Source organism: Chelonoidis abingdonii, chromosome 19 (genome assembly GCF_003597395.2).
Source record: "Chelonoidis abingdonii isolate Lonesome George chromosome 19, CheloAbing_2.0, whole genome shotgun sequence".
Lineage (NCBI taxonomy): Eukaryota > Metazoa > Chordata > Testudines > Testudinidae > Chelonoidis > Chelonoidis abingdonii.
The window spans coordinates 24,579,901-24,593,875 of NC_133787.1; the positions used below are offsets into that span (position 1 = coordinate 24,579,901).

Here is a 13,975-nt window from a genome sequence, read left to right on the forward strand (position 1 = left end):
ACCCCAGCAATTTTCACCAGCAAGACAAACCAAAATAAGGTAATGTTGATTCAGCTGCTTTCAACTACCTGAAAGGGGGTTCCAAAGAGGATGGATCTAGACTGTTCTCAGTGGTACCTGATGACAGAACAAGGAGTAATGGTCTCAAGTTGCAGTGGGGGAGGTTTAGGTTGGATATTAGGAAACACTTTTTCACTAGGAGAGTGGTGAAGCACTGGAATGGGTTACCTAGGGAGGTGGTGGAATCTCCTTCCTTAGAGGTTTTTAAGGTCAGGCTTGACAAAGCCCTGGCTGGGATGATTTAGTTGGGAATTGGTCCTGCTTTGAGCAGGGGGTTGGACTAGATGACCTCCTGAGGTCCCTTCCAACCCTGGTATTCTATGATTCTATAATCTTGTGTGGATCCTCTTGCCACAATGTGGAACCCTCCCTTGACAACTCATCTCCTCCAAATTTATGTTTTCATATTGAACTCATTACCATGGTGTCTGAGCCGGAGTGAGGGAGTCCAAGACAGGAGGTGGCTGGGAATCACAGTGGGTTTTGGGGGACAACCTCACTCCAGCCACTTCTACCAGGGAGAGAGTAGAGACATTGGGGAAAAAACCTGTGGACTTGACCCATTCAGCTTTCTCCTTCATCATACTCACCATATCACAGACATACACCAAACTTCTTCTATGGGTAGGTTACTCCATAACCAGCTGTTGTATGGTTTGTTGCACTTCTCCCCAAAGCATCTGGTACAGGCTCCTGTTAATGACACGGTACTAGTCTAGATGGACCCCTAGGCTGATCAGGTAAAGCAATTGCTATATTCCCAAAATACTAACCTTAAAAATGAAGCTAACACAGTCCCGTGACTGTACTTTTATTCATAATAAACCACATCACTATTAGAAAGCGTCTACCTGTGATCGATCAATTCTACATCTGCAATACAATGAAAATAGTATAGGAATCCCTATATTCTGCCCAAATTATTGGCAAACTCTATGAGCTACAAGGAGTGGCCATGACATTAGGAGAGTTCCAGTTAGATTAAGGCTATTTTGCATACTGATATTTCAGTATATCTTTAGGTGGTACTCTTTAGTTAGACTTTGCTTTCCCTAAATTCTCTTTTTCCTTCTATGTCTCCCTTGTCTGTAATTCTACTTATCATCCTCTCTAAAATATTTTCAGAATCTAATTCTGCCTGTTAAGATGCTCACCTATTGCCTAATCATGTCCTGATTTGACTACTGCATTTGCCTCCTTTATGATCACTTATTATCAGGGATTCAGAATCCTAGGGTCAAGCTACTTTCTTGCTCAAGAAAATAAGAACATATTCCTTCCTTTCTCCATTACCTCTCACTGCTTTTTATCCATCTTCGAAATCCAATGAATAAATGCCAACTTGGTTTTCAAGTTGTTCCAGAACTCACCCCACTATCGTGCTTTGACCCTTGTCTACTTGATCATCCCACTTATCAGATCACCCCCAGACCACCACCTTGGAGCACTCCAGCCCCATGTTTTAGATAGGGGTATATAGTAAAAGTCATGGATAGGTCATGGGCCATGAATTTTTGTTTACTGCCCATGACCTGTCCACGACTTTTACTAAAAATACCTGTGACAAAACTGTAGTCTTATGCCTAGGTAGTTCAGTTTCCAAGAGCCAGTTCATTCACTGGCCTCACTGCTGACAAGGATGTCAAATAGTAGACCACCAACAGCCATCAGATAGTTACATATTTTGATCAGTAGTTAAAATCCAGCTCAGCTGGACTGGTAACAAAAGTGTCTGTTTAATGCATCTAACTGACAGCTCAAGTCATAGAACAAATATGGCACTGTCTGTACCATTTCTGGAAAGACCAACGAACCAGAAGATGCATACAACCATAGAAGCTGAAGTCTGAAAAGCCCCAGGAAGTCATCCAATCCAACAATCAGTCACTGTGGGATTTTCAAAACTACGCCTAGTTCAACAGTTTTCAAACCTTTTTCATTTGCAGACACCTAAAAAATTTTGAATGGAGATGCAGGCCCCTCTGGAAATCTTAGACATAGTCTGAGGATCTCTGGGGGTCCACTGACCACAGGTTGAAAACTGTCTAGTTCATTGTCAATGTTAATTTTTATCATCAGCCTCTCTGATAGGACTTCAAACTACATTGCTAAATGCGGCAGAAGTTTTCTTATAGGAATATATGACAACACTATGAAAGTCAGTAAGAGCTGGATGGGAATCACCAATTCTTTGCACATAGGCTACTGAACAGCTATCAGAGAGTAATAACTTTCAATCACTATGAAACCGGGTCACATATGAACTGGAGGTGACATGGGGGGGGGGAGAGTTCATTACTCCTTTACCAATCCTCTGAGCCCCCCAGTCCCTCAAGTTATTTAGGATCATTTAAATATGAATATTACAGAGCAAGACAGTTTAAAAAAGAAAAGATCAACTGCAGTTAAGTACCATAACTTAAAAAATACAGACAGATGTACCCATAGAGTGGTTTACATTAAAAAGTAATCATTTATCTTATGCTGTATGAGATTATCATCATATTATATTGTAAAAATAGAAATATATCACAGTGTATAGTAAGATCAATAATATGGTAAGACAAATAACTCCCTTTTTAATATAACCACTGCACTTACCCTCAATCTCCAGGACAGACTCTACTCTCTACCTATTTTTCTGCAAGTTGGGCATTTCCCACACCCAACCTGCCTACAGAATGGTAGGTGATTTAGGATTTTCCCGTCCTCACTTCCATAGATGTTTTTCCTTTCAACGTCCCAATTTTTTCTGTCACGTATAGTTATACACAGTCCACCTGGACTGAGCAACATGAAATGACAGAACAATATTTTAAAGTATGGGTACCACCAAGAAATACGATATTTCAGAGAAGAGGAGAATCAGGGAGGGACCTCTTTCCATTCACCTAAGAGTCTCATGAGGTCCTTGCTAAGAAATAGCAGTCACAGTATGGCACATGACCTCCAGCCCAAAGAATGACACTGTGACATGACACGCCTTTCACGGATAATTTGTTTGTACCCTTATGTGTTCGTATTTTTCTATTATACTGAACCTATCATATCTAATATCTGTAATTTTTATAATATCTGTTGCCCACCATCTACTGCTGGTTTGGAGCAGATCTATGAATTTATCATTTTCGTGCAGTTGGTTTCTTGTAGTCTCACACAAGATTGTTCACTCTTCTAGTTACAAATCCATTCTTCAATCCTTCTGTAATTATCAGAATTCAAGTTGTTGCATTTCTGTGTATTTTCTAGATCTTTGTTTCAGCAGGGTTTAAGGGCACTCAGCATTTTGCAAGATCAGACTCTTATAAATCAAAATGGTTTTATTCTGGAAGTAATGGATAAGAGATCCTTGATCTCCCCAACATCCAACAATAACAGAAAGGAAAACAAACATCACGGAAAAGAGAAAATAATTCAGAAGAGCATAGTTTGCAAACAGATAAAATGTTGAAAGGAATGCAAGATTAGAAGAAAAGAATTCAGAAACAGAAACATAAAAAAGGAAGAAGAAATAGAAAATGAAAAAAATGAACAGAAGATAAGTAATAATTCTATTTGCACACAAACATTTAAGATGTGCATAATTTTAGCATATAATACTGCAAAGTATTTATAATGGGTGAATTTGTGGAACAAAAGGTGACAGAAAGATCTCACAGTCTGACACTTACAAATAAAGGATCAATAGGGGCACTGTAATACCTTTTCATTACCTTTTCCTAGGGTATGTGATAAAATAAAACAAAGTAAGGCTCAGCTATAATAGTCACAGGACTTTGAGACAAAGAAAAGAAAGAGAAAAATAATAAAAGTAAATAAAAGATGGGTGTTCAGAACAAATTCTTCCTTATCACAAACCACACTAAAAGTGTATCTATCTGAACACACATAATAGAGCATAATCCTACGTGAGGAAAATGAGAACAAAAATGCCACAAAAAAGGAAGATAGTTTGAGACAACATAGAAAGATTTTTTTAAAGACATTTTTAACTTGTTTCCTGCTAACCCTGATGATTTGATTTTACAGTTTCCTCATGCAAGTGGTTCTTAAGGCTATTTTAACTCATTATAATACGCACAGAAACCTAAAAAGAAGTAAGACAGGCAAAGCTTACTTGGTTAGACCATCCACTTATGTGGCTAATACTGACAGTTGGGATGGGATGACCAGATACTGTATGTACTTGAGGCTCAATGCTGCAACTACTAAAGGATTCCATAGTAGTAGAGCAAATTCAGAGAAAAAGTGGTTACCTACCTTTTCGTAACAGTTGTGTGTGCGTGCCCTCATGCACAGTTGTCAGAGATTTTTGCCTTAGTGTTATCCATAGGGCTGGCTGTGGCACTCTCTGGTGTGCCAGGCTCATGTAGCAGTATATCAAGTGTTGCCAGCCCTTTGCCCTCTCAGTTTCTTCTTGACAGCAACTCCAAGAGAGGGGCAGGAGGGCAGGTAATGGAATGAACATGAGCAACAAATCTCGAAGAACAGTTACAAAAAGGTAGGTAACTGTTTTTTCTTCTTCGAGTGCTTGCTCATGTTGATTCCATTCTAAGTGACTCACAAGCAGTATTTATGGTGGTGGGCTCGGAGTTCACAGGTTAGCAGCTTATAATACTGTTCTACAGAAGCCAGCATCGTCCCAGTCCTGCTGGGTATGTGTATAGTGGGATGAAAAGGTATGGACTGATGATCAGGTGGCTGCCCTACAGATGTCCTGGATAGGCCCTTGGGCCAGAAAGGCTCCCAAAGAGGCCTGCACGCTGGTAGAGTGGGTGGTGATGATAGCCGGGGGCGGCACCCTCACTTGACCATAGCAGAAGCAAATACTGGCAGTGATCCAAGGAGAAATTCTCTGAGCAGATAAGTGACCTTTCATCCTGTCAGCCACAGTGACGAGTAATTGTGTCGACTTACGGAATGGTTTGGTCCTGTCAATGTAGAAGGCCAGAGCCCTCTTGACATCTACGGCATATAGCCTGCGCTCCTCCTCTGACTTATGTAGCTTCGGAAAGAAGACCAGTAAGTAAATGTCTTGGCTCAAATTAAGCTGAAAGACTACCTTGGGAAGGAAAGCTGGATGTGGTCTTAATTGGACCTTGTCCTTGCAGAAGACTGTTTCAGGCAGTTCCGAGGTGAGCACTCCTGAACAAGTAGTTGCTTATGAGAAGGGTCCCTGAAGAGGGACGAGGAAGGAGGTAGAAGGGTTGGTCGGCTATAAATTGCAGGGTAGAGCCCAACAAAACTGTGTCAAACACCCAGCAGTTCGAGGTGATATGGGACCAGGCTGATCGGAAAGGTGGCGGCACTTAAGGAAGACAGGAATCCAGTGCATTGACTGGAGTGTCATCCTTGGGCGCACCCTCAAAATGACTGCTTTTGGCTGCCTTGGTCTCTGGAAGGACCAGGCTGGGCAGGGGAAAAGATGATGACTGGTGGTGTTGCCTAAAGCCCGTCTCTGTCCTTCTTTCTGAAGGCACCCCAAGACTTCGACAATGGTGGAGGAGATGGGGGGCAGAACTAGCCTTTTGAGGAGTATGCAGGCACAAGGAGCAGAGGGGAGCTCGTAAGTCTTTAAGGCATGGAGCCCTGCATCAATTATCCCCGAGAATAGCCCCATTCCCTCAAAAGGGAGGTCCTGGAGAGTAGTTTGCATCTCCTGGGACAGCCCAGAGGTCTGCAACCAGGAGCTATGACTCATGGTTATTGCAGAGATGACCACATTGGACGCTGAGTCTGTGGCATTCCAGGCCATCTGGAGGACACCTGTGGCCACAGCCTTGCCATCCTCCACCAAGGTGGCAAACTCCTGATTCTGATCCTGTGGGAGCCTCTCCTTGAACTTGCTGATGGAGTCCCACAGCTTGAAATTGTATCTGCCGAGTAGGGCCTGATTGTTAGATATCCAAAATTGGAGGCTGGCTGTTGAATAAATCTTTTTGCCAAATAAGTCCAGCCTCTTGGCATTTTTATTCTTGGGGGTGCCACTCGCCTGGCCCTGCCTGGCCCTCTCACTGACAGCGGACATGACCAGGGACCCCGTGAGAGGGGACGTGTATAGGTATTCAAACCCCTTTGTGGCAATATAGTACTTCTTTTCCTCCTTCTTGGATGTGGGCTTAATGGAAGATGGGGTCTGCCATACAGACTTGTCAATTTTCAGGACGGCTGGGTGAATGGGCAACGTGACCCGGGCTGGAGCGGAGGAGGGGATGACATTGAAGAGGTGGCTGAACTCCTCAGCTAGCTCCTTGACCTCGAACTTCAGGTTGGCAGTAACCCTCTTGAGTAGGGTTTGGTGCTCCCTGAAGTCATCGGGGGGGCACTGCTGGTTTTTGAGGGCCCTGCTGCCGCCTCATCTCCATGTGCTAGGGGTAGCTTGTTCGATGGAGCCTGTGAGGAGTGGTGGGAGTATGGTGCCGGCATAACAGGCCACGCACCCCATCCTCCACCCCCAGGATCCAGTATTCCCACTTGGTGGGCCACTGTTCTTGATCTCATACTGGTGCCAAAGGCACCTTGCCAGGTTCCCGGCTAGGAGACTATTTGTCCTTTATGGGGGAAGGCTCAACTGGCCCTCCGACCTGGACCACTGCCCTTCTGGTGACCAGGGCAGGGCTGTCAAAGCCTGAGTCTGTCGACTGACCCTTGTTCGAGACTAGTATGGGGAAGCTGAAGGCCGGTGCCTGCCCAAAGAATGGTACCGGGGCCCTCGTGACCGGTGCTGCAACCAGGAATGGTACCCTACTGGACGAGCCCAATGCCTGGCAGATCTGCAAGGCGATGGTAATCGGTGCTTTGGCAATCTCTGGTGGGAGGACCAATGGTACTGTGAATATGGCGATTGGCATCACAACTCCAGAGTCCTATGTCTTGTTGTTGGGGACAGTAGTGTTGGAGATCTGGGCCTCCTGGCCAGAAACTGAGGTTGCGGTACCAGGGTCCTTGGCTGAAGTGAAGGGGAATGACGCCTGCATTCCAGCGACTAGAGACGCTCCACTACCTTTGGGGGCGGCCCCAAAACCAGCCTGATTGTCAGTACCGGTATCGTGGTGGATCTGCCAGGCATCTGAGGTGCCAGTCGGCCTAACTGTTTTTTGGCCGCCGGGCCTGCTTCGGGTGCAGATGGTGCTGCAATGGGCCGGGACCCCCTACTGCTCCCCGAAGTTGGAGGTGGGTCTCTGGCTGGGCTAGAGGGTCCAACCACTGTGGTACCTCTGAGAGCCTCCACAGTGGGAACGAGGCATAACACCAGCCCTTTGCCTGAAGTTCCCTTCTTGCGCAGTGTCTGTGGATCAGTCAACTGTGACCGCTTCTTCGGTAACAGTGAGGGGGAACGGTGATAGGCGGATTCTGGTGCTGGGGGTGTGCTGCATGCCGATGCCGAAGCACATGGCATCAAGTCTGAGTATGAGGGCTCTGACGCCAGGCGCAGAATAGCTTCCATTAGGAGGGCCTGCAATCGAATGTCCTGCTCTTCCTGAGCCTGGGGATGAAAGTTTTTGCAGATCCGGCACTCGTCTTTTCTACAGAACTCTCCCAGGTACTTTATACAGCTATCGTGCGGGTCACTGATGTGCATCGGCTGGTTGCACTGAGAACTCACTTGAAGCCTGGGGAGCGAGAGTCCCAGCCAGGACTCTAACCACTAAACTAAAACACTTAACAGCTAACTAATCATTCCACTAAACAACAAAGGAGAACAATCTAAACAGTGAAGAACCGCTAATGTTCTTGCGAAGCAAGGCCAGGCGCTCCAACCACCGGAGACAGGCGGTAAGAAGGAAATGAGAGGGCGTAGTGCTGGCAGCACTTGATATACCGCCGCATGAGCGTGGCACTCCAGATGGCCCTATGGATACCACTAAGGCAAAAATCTCTGACAACTGTGCACATGGGCACGTACATGCCTCGCATGGAATCGACATGAGCAAACACTCAAAGTAGTAGTAAGAGCACACTTTGGCGGAAATGACACATGAAGCAACGATACCTTCTGGCTTGCATTCAAAGAATCATTAAGGGGAAATTAACAAGCCTATTTATACTGTTGTGAGAATGCGACATAGCGAAAGAATATCAACTTCAAAAAGCAAAACAGAATGAAAAACAAAACACAGAAAATGTGGGGCTTAAATAAAATGTCCCATTTACACTGGAATTAATGAAAAGTTGTAAAGTTCTTAGTATCAGGAAACATTTCAGGTCCAGAATGATTTTCTTTGGTGTTTTAAGAATTTAAAAATTAGTTCAGCGAATCAATGGCTACGCTGTTTTATGTCTTCCTGGAAAGTTCTAAAATCCCGATTAAACCAAAAGAAACAAGCATACAGTAATAACTCTGCTAGGAAAGGGGAAAGTGTGACAAACTGGACCAGCTGGTTCTGTTGGCCACTATTTTAAAAATAAAAATCAGTTGATAACAGAACCAGAAAAATATTCTTCCCAAATGTAACTAATGTAAGTCTTTATCAAAAAGAGGTAGGCAGTTTAAGTCAGCAGAAGACAAATGAGTATAACCCTTTTCACCCTGTCTAACATGCTCTGAAGTCTGTTAGGATATTTAGATGAGAGGAAAGTATTTAAATGAGTCAATTCTTCTTTTCAGCCCATTAAAAAAAAATTAACTTAAACTAATTTCTTAAATTGGGAGAAGCTCTTTCGAAAGGCCCGTCTTCATTTGTAAGAACTAATGGAACAAAATCAGGAACATCAAGTCTTTAAAAAGGGTACTGATTTCCCCCATTTTGTCCCTCTTGTGGATATTGTACACGTAACTAAACTGTATAAATACAAGAGGCAATAAAGATGATTAGGAAGATTAAAATTGTAAAAAGAAAGGGTAAATAATAAGCCTATTTGTAAATTACATTATAATCACTGCAGTTAGAGACATAAAAGACTAATTAGGTCATCTAGTGTATCCTCTCATCCAATCCAACTCAGGGCTGTTCCATAGACACAACTTTGAAGTATCTTATGCTGAGCGTATCAAAATCAGCAATCTTTATAGTATATATTACAGATAGGCTCATAAAATACAGGTATCAGGCTTCAAGATAAACTTTAAAAAGCTGCAGTTATGTGTTTGTGAATATAAGAACATAAGAATGGCCATGCTGGGTCAGACCAATTGCCCATCTAGCCCAGTATCCTGTCTTCTGAAGAGGCCAATGCCAGGTGCTTCTGCGGGAATGAACAGAACAGGCAGGCATCAAGTGATCCACCCCTGTCATCCACTACCAGCTTTCGGCAAATAGAGGCTAGGGACACTCAAATTATGGTGTTGCATCCCTCCCCATCTGAATCGCAGAAGAACTGTGAAATCACAATGATCAGAATTGCAGGTATTTAGAAATTACTGCACCAACATTTCTACATATGTTGGGATGGATTCTACATCCATGTGGTATTGCTTCAGAATTACATTGATGCAAATGAGCAGAATTTAGCCAAATAATGAAACAAAATATCTTGAAAACTGAGAATTAAAAGTAAAAATTCACCATTGGATCACTGCACTATGTTTAAATACTGCAGATATAGGCTGGAATTTTAAAAGGACATAATGGAGTTAGGCACCTGTTGAAATTCAGTGGGAGTCGAGCACCTAATTCCTTTACACTTCTTGGAAAATCTTATCCATAGTCATCTAGATCCAGAGGCCTCACTGCAATAGAAGCTTGAGCTTGGGAAAAGTTGAACACCCACAACTCCCACTGACATCAATGGGAATTGCAGTGCTTAGCACTGCTCCAGATCAGGCCAGGAATGATTTTACAGATTACAATAACTATAATAAATCAGGATAACCCGATGCACTGAGAGTGAATTAATCACCTTGCCATCCTGCAGCAAAAAAACTTCAGGACCAGACTTCAAAGAGAAACTGCTGAGCTTCAGTTCATCTGCAAATTTGACACCATCAGCTCAGGATTAAACAAAGACTATGAATGGCTTGCCAACTACAAAACCAGTTTCTCCTCCCTTGGTTTTCACACCTCAACTGCTAGAACAGGGCCCCATCCTCCCTGATTGAACTAACCTCGTTATCTCTAGCTTGCTTGCATATATATATCTGCCCCTGGAAATTTCCACTACATGCATCCGACGACGTGGGTATTCACCCACGAAAGCTCACGCTCCAAAACATGTTAATCTATAAGGTGCCACAAGATTCTTTGCTGCTTTTACAGATCCAGACTAACACGGCTACCCCTCTGATACTTGGGGATCCATGTGGACTAATGTGCACTGGTGAAAAGCTACTGCATGTGCACTTGCAAGGGGGGAAGTTACATGGGTCAGAGCACTGAAAAGGGCAGCTGAGCTTGATTACGCACCGTGGCTTTGTGAAGAGAGTCACACTGGCAGTTACCCTGAAAGTCTGGTGTAAAAGTTACAGCTTTGCCTCTCCCCTGGTGTAAATACAGCCCAGGGCAAGGTTGGAGGCAGCTGTCAATCTCCTTCCCCTGGTCCCCAATGGGCTCAGCTAACACTGGGTACATCTAGAAGTCACTTATTCAACCTCTCCTGTATCATCCTGGATGAACTTGGCCAATGTATATAGACTTTTTTGTTACACTGTACTAGCTTTTGATACATAAATGCTACTATTTATGTAAATATTTGTTTTTTAAAAAGGAAATAAAACAGGTACCTTGGCTGCCTTTAACAAAATTTCCCTTTCTTGTTCATCTTTTCTTTGCTTTTCTAAACGCTCCAACTGTTCAAAAAACTTCAGTTGTGATCGAACATCTGTAGCCTGTTCATACCATTCATCATCCTGGGAAATAAGAAACAAGTCGTCTTAACAAAGCTATAAATCCATGCAGGCTTTTAAACTACTATGCCTTAGAATCTTCCCTAAGTGTTAACAAACAAGATGTATATGGTGCACCAATTTATCACAAAAAGAGAATGAAGCCAACAGACTTATTTGTTATATTGTAGCTACACAAGTAATTGATAAAATTATTTAATTAACATAACATTTTAAATACTAAATATATGGACTGATTAATCAATGTCAGAGGTATCACACACTTAAATAAATCAAAACAATGGATTAATTGACTGAAGAAATGTGGCATTTAATTTTATGCTTAAACAGTAGACAATTAAACCTAGATGTAAATTGCAGGTCCTATATTTATAGTTAACTGGAATATAGTTACAGAAATTGTCAAAATATGTAGAACTTCAAAACACAAGTTTAGAGCTTAAAATACAAGTTAAAACAGATCTATATTAAAAATAAAATGGACAAAAGTAAGGCAAAAAGACTATGAACATAACATCAGCACTCAACAAACAATTATTTATGACACTGGTTGCACAGGAGCATGTCAGACATTTTTCTGGAGAATGAGGGAGTTATCTATTACATTGACATCACATTGCACTTCTGTTTATCTGCTTGATACTATCCTGCTTTATTGCCGGGAGTTAAAGTAAAGGAAGTTGATGGGAGGAAACAAATAGGAAACAAAACAATGACATACATAAGGCGCTGTCGGCAAAAGAAACTACTGGGAAGCTATTAATTGGGGAATACCTTCTTGTCTATGCTAGCAAGGTTTATCCTTCCTGGGCCTAAGCCTGGGATCACAGGGGATACTAAACTACTAATTTTCCTGACCTAGGGAAGAGAAAAAGGTGGGAATAACTGAGCAGCAGTGACCAGAGATGAGTCTCTAAGAGACTCACACAGAGGATGTGGCAGGGTGTCTGGGCCTCTATGTACCTTTGGATGAATAAACAAGATGTTTAATTTCAGTCACTTTAATCAGCCACTGGTCACGGACTCCTAGAAGATGAGGTCTTGCAGATGCTAGTTAAGTACAATTGGACCTGTCGCGTTTACATAGTTGGGATGCAGCCCCTCGGCTTCCCCGAGAGCCAGTCCAAGTGTGGTGGCATCTTGGAGGTGAAGAAAGACAAGCCAGTCACCTGACGGTCCACCTAAAACAGTCTAAGAGGGGTCCAAATTGCCACTTGCCCTGTGATCATGACCTCTTCAGTGTGCTTTGATACTGGTTTAACAGGCATAAAAATATCTTTAGTATTTAAGGTTAAGGAATAAAAACTTGGTTTGCTTGTTAAAGATTTTCTATTTATTGCCAGTGGTCAGAAACTAGCTCGCAGTCTCTTCCCAGAGCTCCCATAGTGTCAGATACCCAAATTATGTCACTTTTCTGTAAAATTACAATCAAGCAACAGGTTCAAAGGACAATTTTAACTTGAAATGTTATTTTCAAAGAAAATGTCATTGATTATTCAGTGTTGAACCTCTGAATTTTGAGACTGCTGTCTAAGAAAAATATGTGGCATTTCCCTCCATTATGAATGAAACTAGATATGCATTATAAAACACTTAAAGCTGATTTAAAATGATCATTTTTCATTTCAGTTTCAGCCCAATATGCAAGATCTCATCTTTGTAGTCTCTGACGTATTCATTACTTGGATCAATGTTCCTTTCCGATAATTCTGTTTGTAACAGTACATACTAATTTTTCTCACAGCCAAGAAGTAGAATTATAAGCTCTTTTAAAAGCAGGTTTACACATAAGGAAAGCAACTTCAATCCAAGATGTGGTTACCATGGTTCAGAGATATCCATGAGGGAAAGAGAAACAGCAATTTCAACCATGACTCACAGTTAGGAACAATTTAACTGCCATCCAACAAGAGATTTTAGTATTGTTAACTGAAATAATCAGACTACAGGGATTTAAGGCAACATTCCATGGACAAGTTCTATCATAGAGAAAGGCATCTACCAACTCTCATTAATTAATCATGGATAAATTCTGATCAAACCATGCCACGAAGAGTGCAGATATTCCCCCTACAGTCTGCTCAGAAAGGAAAGAATAGATTTATTACTGAAATACCTCAAACCATATAATTGGACAGTATTCAGTACCATGTCCTTACGTACTTACTTTGTGCGATTCCATTCGGTGCTGTGTTACCATTGTTACTTTTTCTATCACGGTTCTCAATCGGTTTTGTGTTGCATGGGAAATAAAGGTAACCACCTCAGCAGGCACATCTGTAATTCCTAATTTTTTAGCTGAAGCAGAAAAAAAATGAAATTAGCCTCCCAAAAACACCCTCTAACATTTCTTAGCACCATGACACAAGAGCAATTACAAACACAGTACCTGAAATATCTCAAAAATGTCTCTCTCTAGTAAAATTCCCTGAAAGGATTGCTATTCAGAGTACAGAAGGGAATGTAATGTATACAGTCTTATGGTAGTGAAAATATAAAGTACAATAGTCCTGAGAATTACAGAATATGCCGGAACGGACTATAAGTAAAGGAACATTTTTTGAGAAAACATTATTGGACTAGCATTAGACATACATAATAAATGGTTAGATATACATATATTTCACTAGGGACACAAGCTGGGTGAGGCAATATATTTTATTGGACCCACCTCTGTTGGTGAGAGAAACAAGCTTTTGAGATACACAGAGCTCTTCTTCAGAGCTATCTCTGTCACCAATAGAAGTTGGTTCAATAAAAGATATTAACTCACCCATTTTGTCTCTAATATCCTGTGACCAAGACAGCTATGACACCACTGCATATATATTGCACTTTCAGTTATTCATCAACTTATAAGGTGACCATTTGAAAAAAAGGTCGGTTAAAAATATTTTTTGCTAATAAAAAAATTGGTTAAGAGCAAATTCTGAAGATATCAATAATCTTTTTTGCTTTTTCTCTTTCAAGACAAAAGTTGTGTGTAACGGGCGGTTAATTATGCTTAGTCTATAAACTTAAACACAGTTATACAAAAATGTGAACATATGGAGCTTAGTATTAAAAAATCCTACAAGTGCATTTACACTCATGCACTTTACACCACTCAAGCAACGTAAAGTGGCTTAAATT

General features: G+C 41.9%; 1 protein-coding gene across 2 annotated transcripts in view; it reads right to left on the reverse strand.

Moving 5' to 3' along the window:
• LOC116816978 (transcription initiation factor TFIID subunit 4-like) overlaps positions 1–13,975 on the reverse strand; it is a 213,288-nt gene that overhangs the window by 118,105 nt on the left and 81,208 nt on the right. For both annotated transcript variants that reach the window (XM_075073847.1, XM_075073846.1), the window contains 2 exons: positions 13,011–13,141; positions 10,721–10,846 (listed from right to left, as the gene is read on the reverse strand). In XM_075073847.1, coding sequence (XP_074929948.1) covers positions 10,721–10,846; positions 13,011–13,141 — 257 coding nt within the window. The remainder of the gene's footprint in view (positions 1–10,720; positions 10,847–13,010; positions 13,142–13,975) is intronic.